The 27,976-nt window shown below is 40.7% G+C and overlaps 1 protein-coding gene across 1 annotated transcript; it reads right to left on the bottom strand.

The window, feature by feature from the left end:
- Positions 1-2: 2 nt before the first annotated feature.
- itgb5 (integrin, beta 5) lies at positions 3-27,971 on the bottom strand. Its single transcript, XM_079563136.1, has 16 exons — positions 27,598-27,971; positions 26,954-27,039; positions 26,663-26,870; positions 26,318-26,567; positions 25,638-25,806; positions 24,594-24,755; positions 23,896-23,991; positions 23,717-23,806; positions 22,196-22,330; positions 19,718-19,892; positions 19,115-19,369; positions 6,515-6,737; positions 5,413-5,513; positions 1,865-1,984; positions 1,097-1,263; positions 3-870 (listed from the first exon to the last, which is right to left on the bottom strand). Exons 1-16 carry the CDS (start codon positions 27,668-27,670, stop codon positions 775-777), a joined length of 2,406 nt encoding a protein of 801 aa, XP_079419262.1. The 5' UTR covers positions 27,671-27,971; the 3' UTR covers positions 3-774.
- Between the last annotated feature and the right edge of the window lie 5 nt (positions 27,972-27,976).

Here is a 27,976-nt window from a genome sequence, read left to right as displayed (position 1 = left end):
AAGCTCCATAGAAATGTTGAATGTTAAGATTGTCATTACATTTATGTCCCTGATTTTGATGAGCCCTTTGTGTGTGACAAGTGGTTATTCGAGTGCAAATCAGAATAAGCTAATGCTAGACTGAAAGAGTGAAACTAGAATCATAATGTCTGGGGTTTTATAAGAAAACATTGACAACATTAAAAAGTAGAATAAACTTGTGAATCAGTGGCCGGGGAGCAATGGAAACTCTAATTGGCTTTAGAGAAGGGAGTGCAATTGGAGCTCACAACAACATACATTCACACATTATAAAAAAAATGCTTTTTAAATCTTTACAAGACTATTCTGTGCAAAACGGAGGCTGTATTGCTTAGTAATTGTTAGTAGTACCACAACATTGTGACAGCCACTTTCTGCAATATGTGCTTTGAATTGTTTTAGCGGCATGTTTGCAACAAGATCCCGTTTAACCATATTCGACTAAAAAGGCCTTTTGTGTCAATAGAAATATACAAATACGGGACAGTACATGAATGTGGTGCGTGTGTTGCGTGGACTAACTGCCATGCTCTTTCCTGCACAGTTCATTGCTGCTGGCTGGCACTGCAGACAAGAAACAAAAAAAATCTTCGTCTCCCCAGTGGCAGGCATGAGTCTTCTCTGCAAGCAAGTCAAGGCCACAGAATCGTGCATCTCTGGAACAATGTCGTTCATGTCTCTGAATGACTGATGGAGGGCAGTGCAGAGGGCTTTGTTATCCGGACCGGTCCTGCCGCGCCCTGTGCCAAGGGATCAGAGCAAACCTCCGTTGTACGACTTCCCAAACATGTTGGAGTCCGTTTCAACAGAGTGTGTGGTGACCGGCTGCTTGTAGAGAGGGTTGGAAGCCTGAAGAAGTGAAATAAAGACTAAATTGCAATTACAGTGTTGTGATGACATGCAGCTCTATACACATAATGCAACAAATTCTTGCAATTTCCCATTACACCCTGCATACTAAAATCACTTTAGCTTATGATTTTATGACTTGAATGGCTATAAGATCAAAGTCACTGACCCACAGGTCACTGGTCCAATAATTACGCATTAAACCAAAGCCTTTACGGAAACTTACCATTTCATATCTGGCTCGTGATCGTGCGTTTTGAAACCGTGTGAACTCTTGTCGGTCGTGAATGGTGATGACCAGCTTCCAGACGGCAAGCAGCGCCACACCGATAAACAGTATACTGCCCACGACAGCCAGGAGAACCGTGAGGGCATCTGGTCCACTCGCACACTCTGAGCCAGGAACAGACAATCCATTAGTAGATTATATACTCATTGACTGTTGTATTGGTCTGATTGTGGGATCCAATACAGTTGATCAATTTGGTCTGACCTATTTTGTTTCCTAAAGGCTCAATGATGCATACAAACATAAAAAAATAGTTTTACTTGTTTTATATGTTTTTTTGGAAAAAAAGTAAATAAAGGTAAGTTGCAGCAAGGTTATTTAATATGCAGCGATGAAAAAATATGTTACTAATACTCAAGATAATACTTAATACTAATACTTAAATATAAGGGGCTAGATATTTCTATCTGCTCTCTATACTATGGCTAACAGCATCGTTTTAAAGTAGTTTACAACATATAAACTACTACAATAAACATAATATTTACAATCACAGGACATTACCAACATGAAATTCAAATTAATGTTTTTTGGGTCTGTAAGAGTAGAGTCGGTAGGAGTCACTGCTGAAAACAACATGAAAGTTCAGCTTCAGAACAGAACAAATCCATCAAGTAGGTGTTGCTAAGACGTTATTTATGCAGCAGTGATACTAAACTAATGAGCACAAAGGCAGAGCTAATTTGTTGTTGCTGGGTTACTGACCTGGTTCTTTAAGGGCAGTGAGGACGGATAGGCCGCTGTAGTGCTCAGAATATGTAAATTTCATCACACAATCGTTGTCTGTCTTATAGAGACAAAGCACAGCTCCAGGCTCGTCCGTCTCTGTGGAGAAGACACAAGGAGTGAAGAAAAAAAAAGGACAATGCCTTATCTGAAAACAAAATAACATATTTTTAGGCCACCATTGTCTTTAAGACACCCACATGCAGTAAACAAATTCCAATTTTAGGGATTGAAACAGGCGCCTTGTTAGAGCGACAACCAACTGCATGCCCTATTACAGGCTACAGGGTTATTTTTACAATGTAAACTACGGTTTGTTGAAGGTCCATGTTTAGAAAAAAATATTTTTGTGCAGTAGTACGAGCAAGATTAAAGGATTTCATTATGAGGGCCACAATTTCTATTGGATTCAATACATTTATTGTGTTAAAAAAGAAATACAAGGTCTATTTATTTTCAATAAAATATGTTAAAAGCAAAAATAACTCTAAACAGAGTTACCGTATCGCTGTACTGTGTCAACATACTGTACATTCAAGTGCTTAGCTCTTATAGACCTTAGGAAACCTCTGAAAATACTATCAGCGGCACATATACAATCTTTTATAGATTCATATTGAGCATATTTTCGTATTGAATTGAGGGTGTTTTGAACGATTCAATATAATATTGAGAATTGTTGCATCCCTAGAAAGGCTTGGCATTAAACAACCCAACTAGTTAAACAATTCTAGACTGACATTTTGGAAAGAGACCATTTTACCCTTGCTTAACACTTTGGCCAGAGTTTGATGATAGGAACTGATTTCATACCATCTTAAATAATTAAATGATAACCATCAATAGGCCCCAAGAAACATGTCTTAACTAAACTGTGGCTAGAAAGACATTGCATGGAGGATAACATTTGATAAAGACTAGCCACAGTGGTCAGAGAGCAAAGAGTTAATTTCAAACCCAGACCAAGATGTTGAGATGAAGAGAACAGCAGTGATTTGTTACATGTTCACAACTTGCATAAAGGCAGGCAACAAGTAGTAAAGCCCATGCAATCACTTCTATTCAACCACATCAGAGAGTGAAACGTCATCTCATAGACCTATTTTTTAGAAAAACATCTCAAAATAGACCCCGGCTTGATTTGCTGCCGTTCGATGTTGTTTTCAATCCACCTCCATCTTCCAAAATACATGTAAGAGGGAGGTTGAGGTCACAGTCAGACTGGCCACGATCCTCTCCTCCTCCCTGCTCTCACCCTCCTCCCACTGTCCCGCTCTATTTCATGCACCAAGTATGTGGAATGTACATGTGGACTCCATTAGGACCAGTCAGATGGTGGGACTAGTGGGAAATGCTATGAAAACACGTCAGATTTGGGCCAAAGCCAATATAAAGGCCAATATAATATCTTTTAATAGTCAGTTTTACAGTCATGGAGATTTTTCCTTTACATCTTCTCTGTGCTGCAGCGTGACAACGGATTAAAGGTGGCTGTAAATATCCATGTGCTTAAACATGCACTGTCTGATCGGTAGTGACAGTTTACAGTGCAACGTGATGGAAGTGGAAAAACCTTTAAAAAGAGAAACATTTGTCTGGAAAAATGGCAGATTAAGTTTGAAACAGCCCAGATGTGGTACGTGTTGTGTGTGATGGCAATGTGACGGACACTTTCCATTTTTACAGCAAAAAAGTGAATGTTGTGAAATATAATTTCTCTAAGAGATGTTCTTTTCTAAATTACATCACAAAGTCAAATACATGCTCATTTACAAATTGAACGAAGTACTGTGTATCTTTCATATTCAAAAGTGTCAAGAAATGGTACAAGTTGCAAAGAAATGCTTGCAAAAATTGGACAGTTTAAAGCAGTACTAAGTAACTCGTGCTCGGGGCCATAAGCGCCACTGCAGGTGTCGTAGCATGTTGCGTTTTTTTACTCATTAATTGTCCGTGAGAGTAAATACTACGCTGACAGACAAAGGGAGAGAGGGATATTGTACATCCAATTACACAATGGAGATAATTTTTTTCACTCAAACTTGGCTGTAAAATACTGCTAAAGTGGCGGTAGCCCACAGTTAGCATCGCCTGATAGCCTGTTAGCTTCTTCTTCGTGATTCCATTATTGTGTATTGCGCCTCCGACTCGGTGCAGGGAAAGCTGCAATTGTGGTTTTCTGGCCAGAGACACAGGGGGAGATGAAAGACCCCCTCAATCATCCCATTAACACTTGTATTACCCCCAGAGGGACTACGAAAAGGATTTATTAAGGTAAACAAGTTACTTAGTACTGCTTTAAAGTGGACCAGTGGTTGTCAAGTGGTGGGACAGGACTCAAACATTTTTTAGAGGGGTCACTTTGCCAAAAAACTGCTGTTGATAAGTTGTTTTTATAGCTTTCGGTGAACCTAATGATCTGTACTTATACAGAACTCTTAAATGCTTTAACAGGGTCCAAATTGTTTAAAAGTGAAATATTTGTATTTGGGTCATGGCTTGTTGTGAAAGGTCGACAATCGGTTTCAAAGCTACACCACATGAAAACTCCTGGTCTAGACTCTAAACCAGGGGTGGGCAATTCATTTTCATAAGGGGCCACATGAGGAGCCTGAATTGAGTCGGAGGGCCGCACCAACAATAACTCAAACTTATATCGGGATATAAGTATAATATATCGGGAGTGTATCGCTGGGGTCCATGAACAAAAGCTCCAAAATAAAAAAAAATGTTTTGATTGGGAAAATACATTGAGGACTTTTTTTCAATATCTATAAATTATTTCAATATCTATAGATTATATCTATATAATCTATAATGATGAGCCTGGCAGGACTGTAGCCTCATAAAAACGGCTTACACTTTACAAGCCTGTGTCACAAGTCTCTGCTACATTGTAGTCAATATTCATTCACTCCGCACTCCGTGGTAGTAAGCTACTATTGTAGCCACAGCTGCCCAGGGGCAGACTGTCCATTTCCCACTTGCAAGTCACACAATGTGTTGTTTATATCTTTATATCTTATTATGCCAGTGCCCTTTGCTGGACACCTGTGGAATTCTTTACTTTTATTCTTATTTAATCTGCCCCCTAGTGGCTGGAGTGAGCACTCTGGTAATAAAAATAAAAAATCACAACTCCGCACAGGAATGAGCTAGAGACTTACTTTTTTTTTTGACATGCTTATGAATTTATGCCCTACAAGTTATGGGCCGGACTGAATCATCTCGCGGGCCGGATGTGGCCCGCGGGCCGTACTTTGCCCAGGTCTGCTCTAAACCTTTTGATAAATGAAGTGTCACTTTGTTAGGATCACAACACAAGCAGGCGTTACATGCATCACACTTGCTCAAATTACCGAACCACTTACTGACTGGCGACGCTCAACAATAACAGATCAATAAACATACTAATAAAAGACTGCATGTAATGGGAGAACGTGAACTGTTGCAGATGTCACACATGTAAAGGCTAAACTTTGCCAGGATTCAGGAAGCGTGTTCGTGTCTGCTCAGTGTTTACTCACCCAGGGTATCCACAGTGATGATCTTATCCTTGCACAGATGCTGGCAGGTCTGATTGTCCGCCAGACGGCCAGAGTTGAAGAGCCGGCACTCGATACATTCCCTAGAGCAGAAAAAGACAAATTATACCAATGTTATTTCTAGCACTATCCCTACAAGAGACTCCTGCTTGTGTAACGTTGCTAGCTCACTTAGATTAAGGGTGCTACTTTTTCTTCAAGACCTCACTACAGAACAACCATTTTAATTAACAACAATGTGGTATATTGATGTGTGTTGTAACAGACTGGTTCTTCATATGATGCTACACAAACTTGAGTGACTTGCTCTAAAGCAAATTCTCGCAGAGGGTCAAAGGTCGTTCCATTAAGATAACTATTGCGTTGAAAACGGGGCCCCATGTGCATGAAAGGAGCTCTTGCAGGAGGAGAAACAGCACTTACTCCATCCGACAGAACCAGTCGATTTACTGGAGTCCCGGACGATTGACCCTCAACCTCAGACTGGAGCAGCTTCAAACAGCCGCACAGACGGTTCATTTTTAAGGGTCACAAATGGCATGAAAGTTATCTGCACCCGCTTTTATGACTGTCATCACGACTGAGATAAGTCAACTACAGGAGATTATTTAAGCATTTTAGAGTTTAGAGCTTTTATTATCTACCATTTCATTTATTTTGTTTTGTAGTTCATGGGGTTTCTGGTCATTTATATGACTAAAGTTACAATATATCATATTGACCTGTAACAGATGGGTTACACACAATTTTCATTCACGTCCAAACTACTGAAATGGTCTTGAAATCGTGGAACATTTTATGCCTATAGCCATAAAATAAATAAATTATCTTGTCATAAAATAAATTATGACAAGATAAATCAAGTTAATTTAACCAATTTACAGGAAATATCACATCATAATAAATCTAAATATCAATATAACTTGTCGTATTCATAATAATTCATGCACATCTATAAACTTAAAATCTCCATGAAGCCATTAGTAAATAATGTGATTCACAATGCTCAAAAGAAACATCCATAAAATATTGTAAATGGTTTGTAACTTCACACAGTAGTTCCATCTAAATGACTTGAGCTCACCTCTTGGTCCCGCAGGCGTCCGGGCAGGTAGGGCACTTCTCACACGTGTCTCCGAATGCCCCTAGTTCAGTGCATTGGCAGCGACCGCACACGCAGCTGCCTCGCCCGCTGCACATCTGTCCGTTATCAGACACACAGGAGCTGGTCTCCGTGAAGCAGTTACAGTTGTCGCCGATGTATCCCGCATGGCACTTGCACTCCCCACAGTGGCACTCGCCGTGACCTGGGACAGACACATTTGGGATTTTAACTGCATTCCCCCCTTTCATGTTTATTACTCAACTGCCACTGTCAATCAGTTAAGGGGTTTTCAAAAGCAATTACCATCCTTTTCTCACCGCCAAAGTTCATGTAGCTACCAGAGGGCTTTACTTATTTGAGGAATTTGTGAGAGCAAAATCCATCTCCAAATATGCACACGTAAAATAAACTATATTCAATCTATTTAAGTAGGTATGTACAATATGGGATGAGTGTTCAAGAAATAAAGGTTGGCAGCTTGGAGACGATACTATAATGTGCATTGCAGATTTAGGGGGAAAAAACAGGTGTATTTTTGATTCGCGAATAGCGATTTTGAGTCAATTGTAATCAACCTCTTTCCCAAATCTAAAAGGTCACAGCCTCAAGGCCTCATTTTTAAGCGAAGACCTACAAAACTCATCTAAACGGATCATTTTCCTTGCGTTGTTGCCGTTTTATTTTTTTCATAGCATTTTTGTCACATTTTAGTCACTATTTTGAGGCATTTTTGTTGTGCATTCATCTTCGTTTGAGTCAAATTTGATTAGCTTTTTTTGCCATGTTTCTGTCACTTCTTCATCGCTTTTACGCCATATTTTTTGTCACTTTATTACTGTTCTTGCCATGTTTCTGTCGCTATTTTGTTGCTTTTTAGCTTTTATTTGGGTAATGCCAAACTGGAGAAAATTATGCTCGGTTCAGGCGGAGTTACGAAGTTAATCCTGCAGCATTACTTGAACCTACTTGAACCATGTGGGTTTAGGAGATTAAAATCTTGCTGTATAAAGTAAGTTGGTACAGTACAGTTTGGGCAGACTGGATGTCCTTGAACGACAACAATGTGAACCATTATGTTTCTAAACTGGACAAAAACAAATTGAGTAAGTCGAGTTTGTTTCCGGTGCAGTCTGACCTTGAGTGAACAACTGTAGCAGCTGCAGAGTTCACTTCTCACCAGCTGTGGCAAACCCCCAAACCTCCTAAACGGCGCTTGTACCGCACTCATTAATTTGTGTTTTTGGCACCACTTCCAACTGTGGCGATAAACTGAATGGTGCTAAGCCTTGTTGAACTCTGACTTGTCATGTGTGTGTGTGTGAAGCACGACCGGCCACAACAAAAGAGAGAGATTATTACAGCTGCTTTAATTGACAAAGCATTACAATCGACAAGGTTATTTCACACCAGCTACTGCCTTTACAAAGAGCTCAGTCATAAAGTGCTGTCACTGATGGATGAGGCGGAGGCAAAACACTGACCAATACTTACACAAAGCAGGCTCCAGACCCGCTCTGCTGAAGCAAGCTAATATTTCAACTAAAAACACTAGAAGAGCCAAGACAAAGGGTGAGGAAATATTCAAATTCTGATTTGCTTAGGCAAGATCTCAGGCAAAACATTGCGTCTTGCATAGGGCTGGGTACCGTTACTTTAACGATACATGGTTTTCGATACCGATACTTGAACAAGACTTTTTCCGTTACATATACTAAAATAGTTGTCATACAGACAGATTAATAATGTTAATTTATTCCTTTTCCTTCCATTAAATTTCTTGTGCATGTGCATCATTTGTTTGAGGTAAAACAAACCATGAAATTTCCTTTAACTACGAAGGAGCAGAAAAAACACGTTCCAAGTTTTTGTTGTTTTCCATATTTTTTCCCTAAATTTCCCCAATTTTTTTTTTATATTTCCCAAATTTTTCTACTTGTTTTTCCCCCAATATTTTTTTCACTTTCTCCCTTTAAAAAAAAAAAAAAAAAAAAATCCTCCCATTTCTTTTCCCAATTTTTTTTCAATTTTTTTTTCAACCTTTTCCTTTAACATTTTGATGGCCAACAGCATCAAAACCTGAAATTAAAGATTTCATATTTCTTTTCGGTACCTGCTTTTGAACTTTTTTTTTTCAATACCACGACTGGTATTTTTTAACTGTACCCAGCCCTAGTCTTGAAATATGATATTATATTAAATTTGGTTTTAGGACTACGAATTGAACCAGGCATTTATTTGTAGCTGCACACTGAGAAACAAAGAATATTCCAGCCTTTTGTGTGGCTTGGTAAAATATAACAGTTGTATAAAACCAGGCAGTGCGTCAGATCCACACTGAAAACTAATTGTTTCATCCTTGTTCTAATGTTGACCAGTCTGGAACCAAACTCTGTGCAATAAAACATGCACTCATTAAGTTAACAATGTCCTTGGAAGTAATGGCTGAAAAGAATGCATAACTTCAGGCGAATATGGCGAAGTAATCTAATAACACTGAAAGAGGTCATATGTAAATCACGGAGCTGCTGATTTGAGGAGGTGCTCCTTTATGACTGCAGCAGACGTCCTGGGACAGAGGCCTTTGGAATGAACCACTGAGCTTCAAAACACAAACAGTTCATGATCCAACCCAGATCCTGCAGAGGTCAGACGCTTCCATGAGCCAACAAGACGTGTCTCATCCGTCCATCATGTGGTCAGCATTGTGCAACATGTTGTGAAGACTTGACACACAAGGCGGTCAAGTTCCAGAGCCGAGATGGAAAACTTTACTGGTCAAAAATGAATTGGTGAGAGGTGGCAGCCAGTGTAGACATGTGAGGCTGAGTCATGGTGCCAGTGCCGTGAGTACATGCCCCGAAATGACAGGAACTGAGCCCTTACTGGGAAAGGAGAGGTTTAGTTACTGGCATGATGGGTAGAATAAAGAAAGGAATGAGGGCTTATTTTTGCTTGGGATTAGGGTTCAAGTTACAACATGAAGTCACACGTTTGAAGTTACTGCACATCAATCAAAACTAGATAAATGCCTTAATTTCACAGATAAGTTGAGATAACTATAATGCATCCATCAGCCACACCCAAAGCATGAAAGTATTCTTGGAACTTGTTACTGAAAGAGCAAACATCCAGTTAAAAAGTAATAGAGATCTGGAAGCGATGCAACTAGAACCTGCCATCAATGTGCAGAATCAGAATGGTGAAACAAAAAAAAGAAAATTGCTCAGGCACTATATCTTAGTTAATGCACCATGGCTGTGGTTTCCAAGCTTTTTTTGTGTCGCGTACTCCTTGTGTCGTTCATTTATAACCCGAGTAACGCACATAAAGGACAATAATTTGAAAGTGATCAACTAAACTAAATTTGAGAGCATTTTAGCTTTATTTTGAACACGCCTTTCACTGAAAAAAACATCATTAAATTAACTTCCATTGAAAATGACATTGAAATTTTACTAAGTTTTGCCTTCTTTTTATTCTGAAGAAATTCCAAAGAACCCCCCTGCCTTGTGCCCCAGAGGTCCCTGTACCACTTATTTGGAAACACGGTTCTAAAAGTACCACCAGGCCTAGATCAAGATCAAATCAGGACTAAAGCAGGCCTAAAAAGAGTAAAACATTGGCCTAAACTTAAAGAACTAAGTAACTTGTTTACCTTGATAAATCCTTTTTGTAGTCCCTCTGGGGGTAATACAAGTGTTCATGGGATGATATTGGCTGACTGTCTTTCATCTCCCCGGGTGTCTCTGGCCAGAAAACCACCCTTGCAACTTTCCCTGCACCAGGTCGGAGGCGCATTACATACTGATGGAAATTAATTTGTGGCAAAGCTACCTGCGGGCCAGCGCTACTTTAGCAGTATTTACAGCCAAGTTTGAGTGAAAACAAGGATCTCCATTGTGTCAATGAGTTGTGACACAATGTACAATATCCCTCTCTTACTTCGTCTTTTCTGTCTGCATAGTATTTACTCTCAGACAATTCATGAGTAAAAAAAAAAATAATGGAACATGCTACGACACCTGCAGTGGTGCTTGTGGCCTCTAGGGGCATGAGTTAGTTCTGAAAAACACCCACCGTAAATAAAATAAATGTATTGCCAAATTATAAATTAAATGATTTGTTAATGAAATTAATAAAATTGCAAAGGATGCACATAAAGAAGTCCAAGAACCACCAGCGGTACACAGACTGCAGTTTGAGAACCACAGCTCCAAGTACAAACCTGTCCTTACTTGTTTGATAGACATACTGTAAATCTGTTCAAGCATTGCCTTTGTCTTGTAAACAGTCTAACCCTCAAGAAAAACAGTCACTTCTGCATTCAACTTTACTCTTTTTTCATGACCTCAATGCCCTGTTTCATACTGTATCGCCTGAGGGAACTAAGCTTTTAAAAACATCTCCACTGACTCACACTATAAAATAACAATATTTATGCGAAAATGTCACTGTTACTGCAAGCAGCCAACGACATATCACAGCTTATGAGACAAAATCACTTCACGGGCCAATATCCGATCCACCACTGTGCCCCGAAACACATGTCTAGAGCTTGTGCATTCTTTCTGCTGCTTTGTGTGACTGAACAGTATTGTTCCCATTGAAAACGTACAAAGGTGCCAGGCCATTATGAGACTAAAGCAGAGATTAAACAGTGCTCACGATAAACACAGCTGTGACATAGGGAGAATAGCACATGTTCAGAGTCAGGCTTCTTTTGTAACTTTCCTAAATCACATAAAAAAATGTTTTGCACTCAGCCAGTTTCACTTCACTATTAAAAAGGTCATAAGAAATGACAATAACCTCAACTTCCCGATGGATGTCTGGCAGTCTACAGAACTCATTACAGACACTAGTGGTAAATGTCTTGTTCTAATTCAGGGGATGAGATGCAAATAAATCTGCAGACGTTGAGCAGCAAAAATGTGTTGTTTTTAGAGGCCGACTGATATGGGTTTTTCTAAGGCAGATGCCGATATTTTGGGATGATAATTGGCCGATGCTGATATGGAAGGCCGTTTCCTGTAAAAACAAATACTTGGCCGCTCCAGCACTGGCTGATTTTTATTACTTTAGGTGATCCAATTATAGCTTCTGTTCCAAGATTCGGCACACTAGCACTCTTATTAGCATATTGTTACTAGCTGCAATCAAAAATACAATAGTGGAGGTTAAAACTAACTCTCGCGATTGATTCTGCACTTCAAAATGACATGCAGCATGTCCATACTGACGGAGGTTTTGTGAAACTTGTGTTTAACAAACTTGAACCAATTTTCATTGCGATGTTTCTCACCACCTTGTGGGAGGATTTGTTTTAAAGCCCTGACTTTGCTCTTTCCAATGTAAAAAATGCGAAGATGCTAGATCGACCGATAGCCGATATTGTAAAATCCCCAAATATCGGCCCAATATATCGGTCAGCCTCAAGTTGTTTTACTGCTCTTACCATCCAAAATTCACTGCAGTACAGCAAGTTAAAGAGGGTTGCAGATTTTCTCCAAAACTTTATCGCAAATCATCCCTGTACTTGACCTCGTAATGTTTCTGCCTGAAGAAGTTCTGCCTTTCCATGACATAAATCCCGCTTAAGTAAATATTTACATGAAAAATATAGGAGAAGGGAGTGTGGGCTATTTTTAGCCACCAATCTTGCACATTATTATTATCCCAAGGGCTTAAGTGACGGACAGCAAGAGCTTTTCTAAAACAAACAGAAGTTCAGCCGGTGCAGTCGTCCTCAAATGTAAAAACTGTGGAAATAAACGAAATGTTCCCGGAGAATGTTATCGCTGACATCTTCTCGGGACGGTCCCGCTGTGATCTGCCAGCACTGATGTGGTGTGCGATCACTTTCAGCGAGTGTGAGGTAGGAGAAAGCGCAGATGAACCTGACATGTCACTGTTTTTGTTATTCATAACTGGCTAAACAGGTTCAGCAAAAAGCCTTCTGCCTTTTGCTTGTTTTGTTCTTGTTTTTGTCATGTCATGAAAATCTGGCCTCTTTCACGCATTTACAAGAAATCGTGATTAGTCAAACGTTCACATCCAGATAGAAATGTAGAATACACCCAAGAGGGAGTTGCAACTGGAATAGTCTTCCTTTAACATCAGCTGCATTTTTGGCAGGAGCCCCCTTTTTGGTTTTGTTATCTATCCTCGTTAGGCCGTCTCCAAGCAATCACCATGGAAACTGGCTTATAAGTTCCTTAGAAGCACAACTGCAGCCAGTAGTTTATCCAAGCACTCAATGACCCCTACTGAAAATGCACAGTTATGGTGTTGCATTTAAGAAAGGAAAAAAAAAAAAAAAGATATCCACCCTTTTCCTTATGTTGACAGAAGGAGGGAGCCACTTCCTGCTGTGGTCAAAGAGCTGTTTGTGTCCGTGGACATTTGGAAAAGACAACATGCACTTTAACCTTCAACATCTCCACTTGCAGTGCCTTTTTTTCGCCTCTCAGCTGATGAGAACTTTCACTGAATATTTCAAATTCTTGTGGCGCACCCCGTTTTGAGGACCTTTGCACTCAGCTGCAAGTCTGTCTCTCAGGACCAGTAAAAAGGTATTTCCTCTACCTGGCAATTTCCTGTGAGAAATCCTAAATATAAATGCATTTGTCACGCTACACCGGGTGAATTTTTAACAGAAGCAGCCCAACAACTCATGGTCTAACTTCAAAATAATGTCAAAAAAAATCGAATGAACCTGGATTGTACCAGAGCCAGACCGTTACTTAATGCAAAACATGGAGTGAGGCCAAGGCCAATGTAGCCAGACACAACAAGCATAGACCAGATTTGGAAGTTCGTATTATCCCTCCACAAGAGCACAGCGCTGGTTAGACAATTCACAGGATACAACTCTCAACAAAAGATGGAAAACGGTGTGGAATTTTTACACTTTGTCCATATTTGCCCATTTTCAAAACATTGAAAATACAGTCCAGTAAATCTCAATCTGACAAACAAAAATGGCAGCCACAAAGTGCATCTTGAACCACAACATAGTTAACTCTTCAATCGAACTATGGTGAACCCAAATGAATGAGTCAAAAAAAAAAGAACAAAGGATAACTCAGCCATAGATATTTTAGTTAGTTTGATGTGGTGATATTCTGGTTTAGTTACATATTTAAGCCTGAGCTGTGATGAGTACAATCTAAATAGTGATTCCTTGCAATCAAAATGCTAGAAAATTGCCTTTGTGCATAAAATAAATACTTATCCACGGTATGGTTCAATTTCAAAACTGCTTGGCTAATCTATTTCAGTAAATCGCCTTTTTGACAGCACAAACCTCACAATAATGACACACTGGTGGTGAACCAGCGGCTTAAATTTAGCAGCTTAACATCTTTCTCAAGATGAAGAGAGAAAAACATCCCAAGGGAAACATTATGAGTTATAGTCGATAGTTTGTGTAGCTTATGAATGTGTCCATTATAGTAGATCTATTTACATTGTTTATAGGTTCAAAGTGGCTCGTCTCTGCTGTGGCGGAGGACTGAGATGTTTTCAGACAGAAGCAGCAGCGTGGAAAGCCTCTAAGTATATGCCCTGTCAAACCTCTGGAGGAGCATCAGCTTCTGTAAATATGGAGTCAGTGAGCGGCAGAACTGCTGAGGCGGCACTGTGTGTCTGGAGCTTGAAAATGCACACTAATGCAAGCTGCTCTGGAAGACAAGACTTCTATGCATTCAACTACCGTATTTTCCGGACTACAAGTCACATTTTTTTTCCATAGTTTGGCAGGGGGTGCAGGGGGCAGGGTCTTATACTCCAGAGCGACTTATAGTCCGGAAAATACGGTAAATTACTTTTCATATAGAATTTAGATGTGGGTTTTATAAAGTTATTTCAGAGGTCGGAAGAACATCAAGAGAGAGGTACCATATTTTCTTAGTCACACTTTTTTTTCCATAGTTTGGCTGGGGGTGCGACTAAGACTCAGGTGCGACTTAATTATCAAAGTATATAATTTAACATGTTTATTATTTTCACACTGACAGCCGCTAGAGGGCAGAGAAAGTTTGGAGTGAGCAAGAAACTTGTGAGGGACTGGCGAAAAGCAGTGGTTACTCAAACAAAATTAAAAAAGCTAGATGGCTAAAGCAAGCGGAACGAGATCGCAAATGGGTTTTTGAACAACATGCTGCCAGGAGAGGCTTATATATGCTTTTTTTCTTCTTCATTATGCATTTTTAGGCTGGTGCGACTTATACTCCGGAGCGACTTATAGTCAAGAAAATACATTAGTCGTTCTAGCCTGGAAAGTTCAGCAAAACTATAAGCTTACAAATAAACACAGAAATCAGACACAGTATAGACAGTTGGTTGCACATTTTCTCCTACTCTTTAGCATGAGCAATCTTTAAAGCACTATATCACCACTCCAATAAAGCTTTTTTTTTTTATGTGAAAATGGCCCCATCAAGCTAAAGCATTTTAAAAATGCAGGACATTTAAAAAAGTGCAAGTAACAACATGTTTGTTCTTGTACTTGGGCCAAGCTGCCTGATATTGAAACTAGACAGATAGTTTAGCTGAGGTTAGAAAAAGAGTGCTAGTGTGCCGACGAGCAAAATAAGCCCATTAGATAGTTCCCTGTAACAAAGAATAGCTTTGAAGACAATTACAGGCAATGGCAGCTCTGGCGCGGGGCACAACATCACATACTTGACAGACAACAGTCATCATCGCTCATGAAAATAGTATTTACTCGGACATCCTCATCAGTCTTGCAGTCATAAGATGCCTCAACATCCAAAAGGCGTTAGTCATGTTTAGAAAGAGGACAAAAACTGAGAAAATGAATGGTAGAAGAAGTGCAACAATGATCGCCTTGAATAGTCTTCGACTCAACCTGCCATTTTGCTGAGTAAGCATCGGTTGGCATTCTCTAAATACTTAAATACAGGGATTTCCGCACCTCAAACTGCATGAGTTTCAAAGGGTCAAAACACGAACTACTCATCTTACAGTGCATCTCAAGTCCTGAAATAGTAATCAAATGGAAATGTTTTTTTATAGCATTCTTGCCTTTTATATATTTCAAATGGTATTAAATGTCCCTCTGTTATTGGAGACCCTAAATGCCCTCAAATACCAGAATGTTTTGAAACTGAACCCTTCATAAGTTCAGAAGCTTATTGTTTATTTGGACTATTAGCTCCATGCCTCAATTGCAAACGCCGCAGCGGGACTCAAACAGCTTCCACGCAGCTGGGATGTGTTGTCCCCCAGTCCCACTCGCACAATTACAGTCAGCTGTCTGCCTCTACAGATCTGAATCCAGGGGCTGAGCAAACAACCTCCGGGGGCTCGCAAAGCTGCAGAAAGAGGGGCTCAACGGGCCATAAGCCTGTCTACTGGGCTTTACAGTGAACCCTCAAAACAGCTGCATCAAGACATGAAACTGCAACTCGACACATTTCTCAGCCTGGTTTGCAGCAACACGCAATGGTGATTAAAGCAAAGATCAAAATTTTTAACATATTCCCCCTAAGATTCCTTCAACGTTGGTAGCAATAAAAAGTTAAATGCTGCACCTTTCAAAGGGATCATTGAGTTCAGTTACTGCTAACGTGTATATTTTACACATAGCCGCACTTTTTGAAGCCGAGTTTGTAAAAGGCGTTTAGAGCCATCGATTTAAGCATGTGGCAATATTTGTGTTAAGCTGGAAATTTCCAAGCAAACACTGACTAAAGTCATTAAAAAGGGCAGGTAGGCGTGGACTGCCAGCATTCAACTACCCAGAGCTGAGATCTTTGTCTGGTCAAGTTCAGTCAAGTTCCACTGCAGCAAGAAGAGGGCGGAGTCATCCACTGTGTTCCCAGGGCAGGTGCAGTTCAGTAGGGCAAGCAATACCTACTTTAATAATAAGATGTACCACTTTGAAAAATATCGTTTTTAATGTTTAGGGAGAAGCTTTCTATTGCTGAAATGAAAAAATAAAGTGAATTTGGTAGCAGTCCTCCGATTGGTGGCTGTGACAAGTGTTAATAAACACCAGACAGGCCAATTGGTGCATGTTGAAGTACCACATAAAAGTCTAATTGAACCACAGACACTGAATCAAACAGACCTCACAAAAGAGATCATCCCAACACGACGACAAACTGTCTGCTGCAAAATGCTTTCCCCTTTCCATTTTAGATGACATTTCACACATTAAAAGTTTTACGGTTATTATTGCTACCACTATTACAACTAGTACTGCTATGGTGTTACATCTTCAACTGTATCTGTATCAGCTGCACTTTATTAACTCTGAGTGATCTTCTTGAATGCCGACTGTAACAAGTGAATTTCTCCTTTGTGAGATCAATAAAGGATTATCTTATCTTATCTTAGCTACCAATCATAGAATAATGGCTACTACTACTCCTAAGCAAGGCAGGGCCTGGTTGGTACTTGATGTGAGACTGGGAACACCAGGAAGCGTGGGTGGGTGTGAGTGAGTGGTTGGTGGTGGTCGGAGGGGCCAAGGGTGCAGACAGGTAGCCTCGCTTCCGTAGTAGGCCTGACACTGATGAAAGGAGACCCCCGAAACGCCTGACAGGCTATAAAGTTAATCCTGACTAGGAGTGCTCTCCTTTCTTTCATTAAAGCAATAGTAGCTTACCACCACCAAATATGGAGTGAATGAATAATGCAATGTAAAGCATCTTTGAGTGTCCAGAAAAGCGCAATATAAAACCAATGCATTATTATTACTTTTCCCTTAAATTCGACTCATGTAAATATGTTTTATCAAAACCACACATTTCAAATACTTTATTTAACTCTGGTGACCAAAACAATATGAAAGCACATGTGTTAGTACACTGAGTGCAGATGTCGACACACATGTTTTTGTTCATGAAGTTAAAAAAGGTTTGTGCAACGCTGGAAATAAACTATGCTATTTCTGGCAACTGAGACCAGCCGAGCGGTTGGATCATTATTTAGAAGGAGCTGCACGTCAGCGCTGGAGATTTGGGTCGGGGGGGCAGGAAGTCAACATGAGGCTATGGCAAAAACAGACATGCGCAAAAGCTGGTGTGATGGCATTTCTAAGGCACATGTCAAAGCAAAAGCTGAGCTGAAGAAGCAAAAAAATAAAACAAAACAAATTGGGTCACACTCCGATACACTGTCACCAAACGTCTGTACTTCACCGTGGGGACGGTGCACACAGACTTTGATTGACCTTCACTGATAGTGGGGATAAGATTACACTCAAGAGACAAGCTGACGTCATGTCAGGCTGACACAACACACTTGCAGGCCAGCTTCTTCAGACTACCTTGAAAACATCACGACAACATAAAATAACAGAAATGAGATAGAATTTAGAGCAGACTTTTATTCAGCACTACAGTCAGTGATAAAATGTGACATGTAGTTAGTTTCCAAGTAGAACTCTCCCTGTTGGGAATCAAGTATTTGTTTTGGTTATTTTCTGTCATCAACGTATATTTGGGCTATAGGCACTGAGTGCAGAACTAAGTCAATGCAACACACCGTTCACACCAAAGTTAGTTGTACACTTTCTAACTTTCTGCTGCCTGAAAGGCCAACGGGAGCATGTATTTTCAGTGCTGAGAAATGCACTTTGTTTTACAGCATTCTCCATGATAATTAACAGAAAGAGTGGGAGTGTGGAAGAGGCGTATTGTTTGGCATCATTAGAAACTGGCCTCCAATTTTTGGGCCTACAGAGCAGTAAGGATGACAGAGCAACTAAAGGAGTGGACTGTTAACATTTAATGGGCAATGATTGGCACAAACAAACCGCTATTCTGTATCAGCAAATTAAGTGCGCAGCTCAAAAAACCAAAGACTTGTGTTTCTCCAGAGAACAGATAAATAGAGGCGGGCATTGTGTTTGCAGATCGCGCCAAAGCTGGCCCCATGGTCACAAAGCGCTCTCTGTGGCATCACTGAACAGCCGCTGGTTTGGGGATGAGCCAGTGGGCCTCCCTCCAGCCGGAGGTCCCAAACAGAACTCATTTCTGGTTTCTGGGAACAGCCATGGCCTACTTGGACCAAATGACCAAGATGTACGTTATACAAGTCACGCTTTCCTCAAAGAGACTAAACAGTCATGTAATGCACATGGACTGCGGAGGCAAGAATACATACTATTTATGAAGACAAAATATTGAGCTCACAAAAGTCTTTTTAAAGCTTATTTCAGAAAGCACTTTCATTTAATATGTCAAACGTGTATTTCAACTGACCCAACTGGCATTATCACATTCAAAATCAGGGCAAAGTAAATGTCAGGACTAAACAAACTGCTCCTTCAGCTGCACCTCTGAATCAAACCTGGGTAATGTGCCAAAACCCTGCAGCTTTTTGAAGAAATAAAGTGTCTTCAGTAGACACTGAGCTAGAGGACTTTTAAGCATAAAGACACACCCTGCACAGGTCTGAATTAAGTACAAAGCAGGAATGTGCTTCATATGCAACAACATCCAATAGGCTCGACTGAGCATGTTGTTCCTGTATCACAAGTTGTAATGGGTGTAGAGCAACTGTGTAAAAGCTTTCCAGTGTGGTGTGAGCCAGGAAATGCCTCACCTGAGCAGAGGATGCCTTTGTGTCGGGCGCAGGAGAAGTCGTCACATTCACAGAAACGTCCATAGATTTTGCCAAACTCAGACTCGTAGCAGAGGCACTGGTTACAGCTGCACTCCCCGCGGCCGCTGCAGATCTGTTTGCCCTCAGTCTCTCTGCAGGCGCTCAGGTACATGCTGCCGGCCTCTCCCTCCTGGCACTCACAGCGGGCACCCAGGTACCCCGGCTCACAGTGGCAAGTCCCACAGGTGTACGTGCCTGCACAGAGTCATTTGGAGAAGTCATTTATAATATGCCCTCCTATAAAATCTATGTTAGTGGTTTGGTTAGTGCTTTTGTTAGCGCTTGCAAGAAACAAGGAATGTTTGGCACGATAGTACTGTAATGGTGCTTTTCCTAACCACTGTGAGATATGGTCAAAATATTTGTGGAATTGTGGACTCTTGATTGAGTTATACAAAATTACACACAAATTCAACAACTACTAGCTGCATGCCTTCACTGCATAAGGGAGTTTAGCAAGGACAGTCAGTAATTAGGCATGTCACTGATGGCCAAAAGTTACACTAAAGAAAAAAACCCCAAAAGGATCCATCCAACATTTACCCATGGAGCTGCACATGCTGCTGTTGGTCTGAGCCCGCTGGGTGCACCTGCAGTCACACTGATAGTCCACAGTCACCTCCAGACGGTCTTTAAATCCCACCGGTTTTATGGTGAAAGTCTGGTCTGTCCCTCGAGGCGGACAAGTCCTCGCTTCCACGCTGACATTAAATGACACCTGAATAACACAATTGAAAAAATAGATAGGATCAAACTTCCTGTTTTGCTTCACTGTAATAAATCTGAACTGCAATCATTCAGTACTGAATCTTAATTGGATCTGTTTGAGTTCAATTGGACAATTAAAATTCTTGGCTTCACTTGAGTGGGTCACTTGATCTCATGTTGTTTGATGGGTTTTTTCTTCCTTGATCATCCAAAAACAAATGAGTGGCTTTTCCTCAGAGAGTGCAACGGCACTAGACCTCCGCCCATCTAATGTCCTGGGCCTGGAAGCCAATTTTTGCTGAACTTCAGCAACTCCAACATTAACCATTTTAACAGAGATGTCTCTCTTTAATTAGTGGAAGGTGACAATTGACTCAAAGTAATTAAAAAGCAGAACCAAAATGCCACATTTCTACTTTAACCTTGGCGAATGTACATTCTAAATACAAATCCCACACACAAAAAGCTGTACTTTTATTATAGGTGTCAAGTACAGTATTTAGTCAGGATTGTGAAAATTACAATGCACCAAGTAGATAAACTAGATATTTCTGCTCTCTGGCCAAAAAACGGCCAGTTCAGGATGATACTACTATGTCATGAGCATCTGGGCGAGCCCCCTGCACTTTACGCGGGAAACTAATGAGTTAACAAGAGCACAATTTAATTTACTGTAAATGTGAGGCACGAGGAGGCTGTTCTTGCCATCATGTGGCTTTAGCTCGACTCTGTGGGGTCAATTTGAGACAGGAAGTAGCACAAGAATGCAGAGGGAGTCTCAGTTTAGGTCAAAGCAACCAATAAGCAATTTAGTAGATACTTACAATTCTCTATTATATATAATTTAAAAATTCAGTGTCTGTATTTATTTATTTTTTTGCTACGCTGTTTTCCATGTAGGCTATTTTTGGCTTATTTGTTGATAAAAATTACTATTTTGAGTGTCAATTCTCTGCTGAGAGAGGGAGAAAGCACATGTAAACGAGTCAAATACATTGGAAATTCCAGCTGCGGGTTTTTTGCTTTTTTAATTTATTTTCGGGCAGATCTCGGGCTGTTGAGACCTGGCAACCCTGTTATGTGGTGATGAATAAGGACGGCATGTAAGTATATTCAGAGAGTTCTCGTTTTTGTGAACAAAACTGACCCATGGTATGTTATAGCAAATCCCTTTTCATATGCAGAATACTTTTCACTATCTATGCGTTTTTTCTTACTTTATACTCAGGATGCCAGCACAATAACACGCTCTAACCAGCCCCCCCCCCTTCCACCGCTTTCATGCCACGCAGTTTCACAGGCCCTTCTCGCTAACTTTTGTGTGTGAGGTCATTGGCATTCAGTGTGAGTGACACCTGGGCCACATGTCCTCAGTAAAGAGAGGGCTGGCCAGGCAAACAGGCCTCCTCCATAGTGAATAATGGACATGAGCAGGGCCCATCGCTGAGGGCTTTTCAATACCCTCCATTCACCGCAGCTATTCAATCACCTAACAAGTTCCCATTAGAAAAGCAGAGACAAGGAAAGAGGAAGAGGGGAGCACGGGGAGCTGCAGGGAATAGTTAGATCTGACACTTGCCCAAATGCAGCGTTCATGTTTCAGCTGCCCTCTGCAGAATGCATGGGTATTTTTTTTACAATGATTTCACACATTGTTGCTGTTGAGCAATATGGGATTCCAACAGTAATGAGGCTGGCCACTTGTCTAACTTTTTCATTTATATTATTTTCAAAATAACTCAGATGAAACATTAGAGCTACCTTAAATGAACCAGCTACAATTTTCAAATTAACCCATGATAGCACATAATAAAAACGCCGTATAAATGACTTACAAGCTAAAAGAAACTGGGAAAATATTTTTGGCCAAGTCTGTCAGAATAGAAGAGTAGAGAGAAGAGACCACATTCTCTACTGTCACTTCCTGATTCAATTTATCAGGAAACACAGAGAATCCAAGGGTCACACAGGGTTGGCGGCCATAGTTTGGATCAACTCAAAGCAGACAAAGCTACAGAAATCCATTTCATAAATACAGTTACCAAATTGCAATGCTGAAAATGATTCATAAATGTTTAAATGTTTTTTTTTCCTACAATGTTCCAGTTTGTTGACACTGTATCTTAGTGTCAATATGCTTAAAAGTATTGTTATTTTCAAGGCTGTCATTTGAACTGGAATGTTTCACCTCTTCTCTAAGCAGGAGCAAGCTCATCTGATCACGATTTGCAATTTTTGTCATGTTTCGCCGTCTTTGTTCATGTCCTGGAGGATGCAGTTTACATTTAGATCATCAGTAATCATTGCACTCACAGTGTCTCCAATCTTGAGGTCGGCACACTTCCTGAGGCCCGGCAGAGGCTCCCCGTCCTGACAGGTGGCTGTGAAGGAGAGGCTCAGGTCCTCGGGGTGGTCCCACACCGACAGCTCTACTTTCGACCGGATATTCTGAGGACAACATGTGGTAGAAAGGTTGAAGAAGGCATGTGCGAGATAGAAAGGCAAAAACAAGAATGATCAGTGTAGAAAAGAGAAAATACACAGGCACAACATACTTCTCACAATAAAATGCTGCAACCACCTTCCCTCTCTGTGCCTTGGTTTGAGCAGTAGAGTGGAAAAGAGTGAAACATGGGGAATGCATCGCCTGGTTTGGCACATTTTGAAAGCAAATCCTACCACAACCGCAAACTCCCCGCACGAACGAACACAGGTTGTGCAGATTTGAATACCAGAGCTGTTTGCAATTCCATCAGCTGCCAATGCGCAGTCATTCTTGCTCATTTACTATAATGTCCCACCGCCAAAGGTAAAACAGACAGGAAGTCCGTCTCCATGGAAACACATTGTTTTTTACAAAGCCACAATAATATGAACAACAATCCTTTACCGTGAAGGGTAAATGTGTAAATTGGGATTACACAAATTTTCACTGACAAGCATCCAGTCACGTTCACATCTAAGGGCAAGACTAAACAACTGACACAAAGAAAGCTATGCAGAGCTCATGGTATCACAAAAGGGGCATTGAACCCACAATCTCTTAGCGATTTGTGTTTCAGGGCACATTTTATACATAATTCAGGAGCAAAAGCTAAACTAATGCAAAAATAACATGCATTTCAGAACGTTCAGAATGTTTGTAGCGGTGCAAATACAGGCTTAGCACTGTCACTCAAAAAGTTGTTACTTCGGTCCGAATTGCTGTCATGCACAAGCTTAATATAGCTGCAGTTAAGCATAAGACCAGAGGTGGCAGTAGTGAGCATAACATGACCAACTTGCATCGTGTCTCTTTAAGCTATTAGTTATCTGCTATGATAAAATATCAATTAGATCTGATTATGATTAATTGTGTAGCCCTATGAAGCAGATTACAATAAATAATAGGATTACAGTTGAACATGAAACTTTAAAATGAGTCCCTCGTTTGCAGTAGACGGTGTCATGTAAATCTATCTTTTCATTTTTCTGCAGAGGATAAAAAAAAAACATACTGTAGAAATGATCAGGAAACCTCTTTGAAAGCAAGATGAATTTACTTAAACTGTCCAATATATGATTTGATTTGACGCCTGGGAGATTTAGTCTTTGAGGAAGATAATAAATATAGCACGGAAAGTATATTCCCTTAAACTTGGTTAACCTTTGGTCCTGTTTCTTCCTTTGACACGAGCCTTCAGAGCCAAATGACAAAACCAGCTGGAGGGTCATTAACTGTGCGACAGCAGTGTCGTCTCCCTGCCCTTTATCTGTCGTCTCAAATGCTTTTGTGGAAGCTCGACTCTCTCCCACACTAACCGGAAATGCCAAACTTCAGATTTTGGAACTCACGTTGTATGCATTGATGATGAGCTGAATGACATTCTTGGAGTCCTGGTCTAGGATTTCCACCGTTGTGCCAGGTATTAGGGCAGTGAAGTTCTTTACAAGAGCAAAAGATCATATAAAACAAAAAAACATAAGTAAAGGTATTTGCAAAGATTTTCACCAAAATAAATGAATGAAAATACCTTATAAATGACGTAAAGTCGTTTTGTGACTGCAAATATGAGAAAGATGTTGTTTTCGGCCAGTTTCTCCCCAAGCAGAGCCAGAGAAGGATAGTCCTGTGAAAAGACGGCACAAGTGGCCTCTGTTCAGTCGCATGTGTTTAATGTGCTAACTCTTGAGTGACCCAATGTTATGTTTACATTGCTCTGTGAGGCTTTTGAAATCAGTTGGAGCCTGCTCTAGAAGACATTGGCCTTATTTAGTTAGTGGCACAACTGTAAAAACATTTGACAAGGACTTGTGATGGAAAAAGAAACTAGTGGCTAAAGAAAACAGTTCCAAATAAATTAAAAGCCAATCATTACACAAAATGTTGTTTTTGAGAAGGCCACAATGCACTTCACAATTGTATACCTCATCCTACTGCATTTCTGCTGGAGCTGAAGTTCTGAGCGATTTAAGGCTAAAACAGAACTCTACTTACTCCAGATGAACAGATTTATGAGTAGAATAAACACTGCTGCTCTTACAGTGCATTTGTTATAAAAGGAATTTCTCCCAATGCCATTAAAAATACTACGCTAGTCTTTTAGTTACAGTTAGGAAATCATAATAAGAACCTTTCACAAAGAGTACTTGGAAATACTGTTGTAATGAGCAGATCCAAAACAAACTGCATTATTAAAAGTAATAGGAGCAAATATGAGCAGATTTGTACCATTTGAGTGGAGGCGCTGTATTCATTGAGCTCATTGAGGTGGCACTGTCCATCGTGAGGCTGAACCAGTCCCCCCAGTTTGCCGTCCAGAGCCAGGTGGGGCACGTCGTCTGTGGCAAACACCAACAGGTGATAGGCCTCCTTCCTCCAGCCGATCTTCTCCTACAAATACAGCATTAGCAGACAATGATTTACTGAACTGAGGGCATGTGTTAAAGTGTAAAATCACTTTCAAAAGGTTATTGTGTACAAGTAAAATATAAAACATTCTTAATAGGTGTCCTGTAAATAGAACAGGCTACATCAGTTAGACCCTAGGACAGCCCTTGCCCAGTCTATAACCACTGTGTGTTTGAAATAGTACCACGAGAGTAAATTACAAGGCAGGAGCTACTAGAGGAAGACGATCACTTCCTGTAGAAAACAATTAAATCGCACGAGGAAACCCGGGCTGTGACTGGCCCTGACTCGTCTCCATGTTTGGCCAGCTGCAGACAAAGCTTCCTGTCTGTCCCCCCTGGTGCTTTTAATTAACAAGCAAATAGGCCAAGTACCAGTCACGGGGGGGGCACTAGCTCATCCTTTTACAGTCTTCTTAAGTAATCGATGTGGAATTTTCTATGTAGCATACCTGGAGTCAAGAACTACAACTGGGGCAAGTCTAATTAGTGCGGCACGATTTTGGGGAGGAAAAAAGAGAGAAGGACCAGAAAAAAAGAACAAACTCTGTGATTTTGATTAAGTTTGAGGCTTATATTTTAAAATAGACATTCTGTTTGCGGTGCACATTTTAAATAACCTCAGAAGCATTAACACTTGAGAGAAACTTCAATCTGAACTGCCAAACTAATACAAATACAGCATCATGTCCTCAAATCAGCATTGTTCCAAAGAAAACACATGTCCAATCCATCTTGTTATTGTAATTGAATACTATAATGCTCCATGTATGGCTCCCTTTCTTTAAACGTTTTCCCCACACATAACATACATGGTATTAATCTTTGCTTAGAAATGCAGAGGACAAATTGAAAGTGTTGCTACCTTACAAACAGCAGCCTGCAGGATGGCATCAAACCCTCCTTCGGGTGCATCCCTGTTTCGAGAAACCATCTGCTTCTGCACCTCCTGATTGAAACGGTCCACTCTCTCCGTTAGCGAGAGGATATGGCGAAACCCAAATGTAGGGACACAGTTGGGGAACAATTTGTAGCTGGGGAGAGGCAAAGCTTAGTCAGTGCCATTTGAAATGATAGATGTGACTTCAATGAGCAGGTGAGCAATGGCTGTTGATCTGAGGCAAACTATGCAGTAAACATTGCCCCCTGTGCTTTATTGTGAAGGGCACACGCACACAAGCCTGGATCTAACCCAGATGTTTAGTGATGCGGATGGTGCATTGCAACCTCGGCTTCGGGGCAAACGTCATGTGCCACAGCTTTTCAACCTCTGTCTGTTCTGCTCTTTGTTTGTCCACATCAGTAACATACAACTATAGCAAGAGAGGGGGCAATTTTTACGCAATTTAAAAATGAAACCAGTATTTTGGTCAAATATCAAACACTGATTATTCATATTTCATGAATGCCTAAGAATAGCCAGCAACTGGACTGAATTATTATTTCAGAAGAGTCCATTAAGCCACAACTCTCTTACTGAACATCTAAAGCACCTTTACAGAGAGGAAATACACATCTATGTAAAAAATAAATGACATCACTCACCCATTGCATGGATTTTCCTGGTATTTGGGCGCAGTGTATGAAAAAGGAGACATGTTTTTGTCCACAAAAGAACCAAAGCCTAGCCTGAAGTTGCTAGTGAGCTTTCCCATTTCATGTGCCAACTTTGTGCCCAAGTTACGAATAGTGTCAAGATCATCTTTCATTGAAAGAGAAAGGTCCATTAAGTAATAGAGATCCACTGGGTAGTCCTCAACCTGCCGCACCTGCAGCTCAAAAGAAGTCTGGTCTCCTATTTAGACAAAAGGAAAGTAGAACACTTTAGTTAACACAGGTTTGTTTGATGTGTGCACTGAATAAACATGTGATTTAATACTTGCTGCATACCTGGTCGCAGACTGAGAGAGATCTTCTGGGGCATAATTTGGACCACATTCATGTGAGTCCAGCCAGAGCCCTTTGTGCTCAGAACTTCATTTTGAAGCACAGACACACTGCTCTTTGGAGACTCGATGTATCTTGTGTCACAGCCCCTCTTCACCAGGTTTGAACTGAAGTCACAGCGAGAGGGCAGTGTACGTCCAATTCCAAAATCCTATCCAAAATAAATCAATTAGACAGGGCTGTAATGCACTCATTGTAATGTACCTTCAGGTTAAAGCCATCAGTTATAGGTACCTCTTGTGCGCACCAGGCGCAGCTAGGATGAATGAGGAGGCATTCTTCACAGGAGGTAGCACTTCCACTCATGCACATGTTGAGACCTGAGGAGGATCAAGTCAAATATGAGACAGAGGGTGTGAGGTAGAAGGCAATAAACAGACACTGGAATTTGTGTTTTTTTTTCTCCTTCTGTGAAATCCTAAAATATAAAATATTAAGTCTTACTCTAACAATTACTACATAAGACAGCCAAGGGAATTGTGATTAAATGCTCAATCAATAAACATAAAAGTCGTTCAGAATGGCTACATGGAAATAGGATTTTAATGAAAACCGACTGTAAAAAAATAACGTATAACATTACTGTGACAGAGGGAATGCGAGTGATGTCACCATTGTCACGGCATAGTAACAGCATGGAAACAACGGGTGACAAGTCTGTGCTGCTGTTTAAATTTGGTACAATTTAAATGTTAAGGGTTATGTTTGACTGAAAAGGCTATGTGCATATGCCTCTACACTACATTATAATAATCAACACAGTTTCTGTCTGTGCGTTCATCACACAAAACCCTTGAGCGACATACTTGGCCTTGCAGCATGACTATGTCCTCGGTTAACACAGTTTATTTACATTACACAACCTTGCATTGTCTTACCCAGTGCGTTGTACAGGAAGGTTTCCAGGAGCACGCAGCACAAAGCTGCTCGCTGCATCCACGTCCTCCACATGGTGCCACTGGCCTCGTTCACCGACGCCTTTTAAAAAAATAAGATCTTTTTTCTATGCACGTAGTCCAATGAGATTTCTATGGCACCTCCACAGATCTGTATCTGTCCTCTTTCATGATCGGTGCAAATCAATGAATTGCCTTTACTCCGCGACAGTCCCATTGACACGCGATTCCCAAATCAAAGATCCGTGACAGTTTTCCATTGTTTGGGTCGGAGGACGCTGGAGCACTACGGGGTCCTGTTGATGTGTTGTGGTCCAATACAAGATTCTGTTTTTCACGCCACTATAATCCACATTTTGTT

The sequence above is a fragment of the Gobius niger genome (assembly GCF_951799975.1).
Source record: "Gobius niger genome assembly, chromosome: 9".
Taxonomy (NCBI): Eukaryota; Metazoa; Chordata; class Actinopteri; order Gobiiformes; family Gobiidae; genus Gobius; species Gobius niger.
Note: the sequence above shows the minus strand (reverse complement) of the source record. Positions and strands in the feature narration are given on the sequence as shown.

Coding starts and splice junctions, on each gene's coding strand:
- itgb5 (XM_079563136.1), bottom strand. CDS start 27,670: ATGTGGAGGACGTGGATGCAGCGAGCAGCTTTGTGCTGCGTGCTCCTG. Junction 22,331..23,716: donor TCATCATCAATGCATACAAC/GTGAGTTCCAAA, acceptor TGTTGTCCTCAG/AATATCCGGTCGAAAGTAGA. Junction 5,514..6,514: donor GACGCCTGCGGGACCAAGAG/GTGAGCTCAAGT, acceptor TTTCTGCTCTAG/GGAATGTATCGAGTGCCGGC.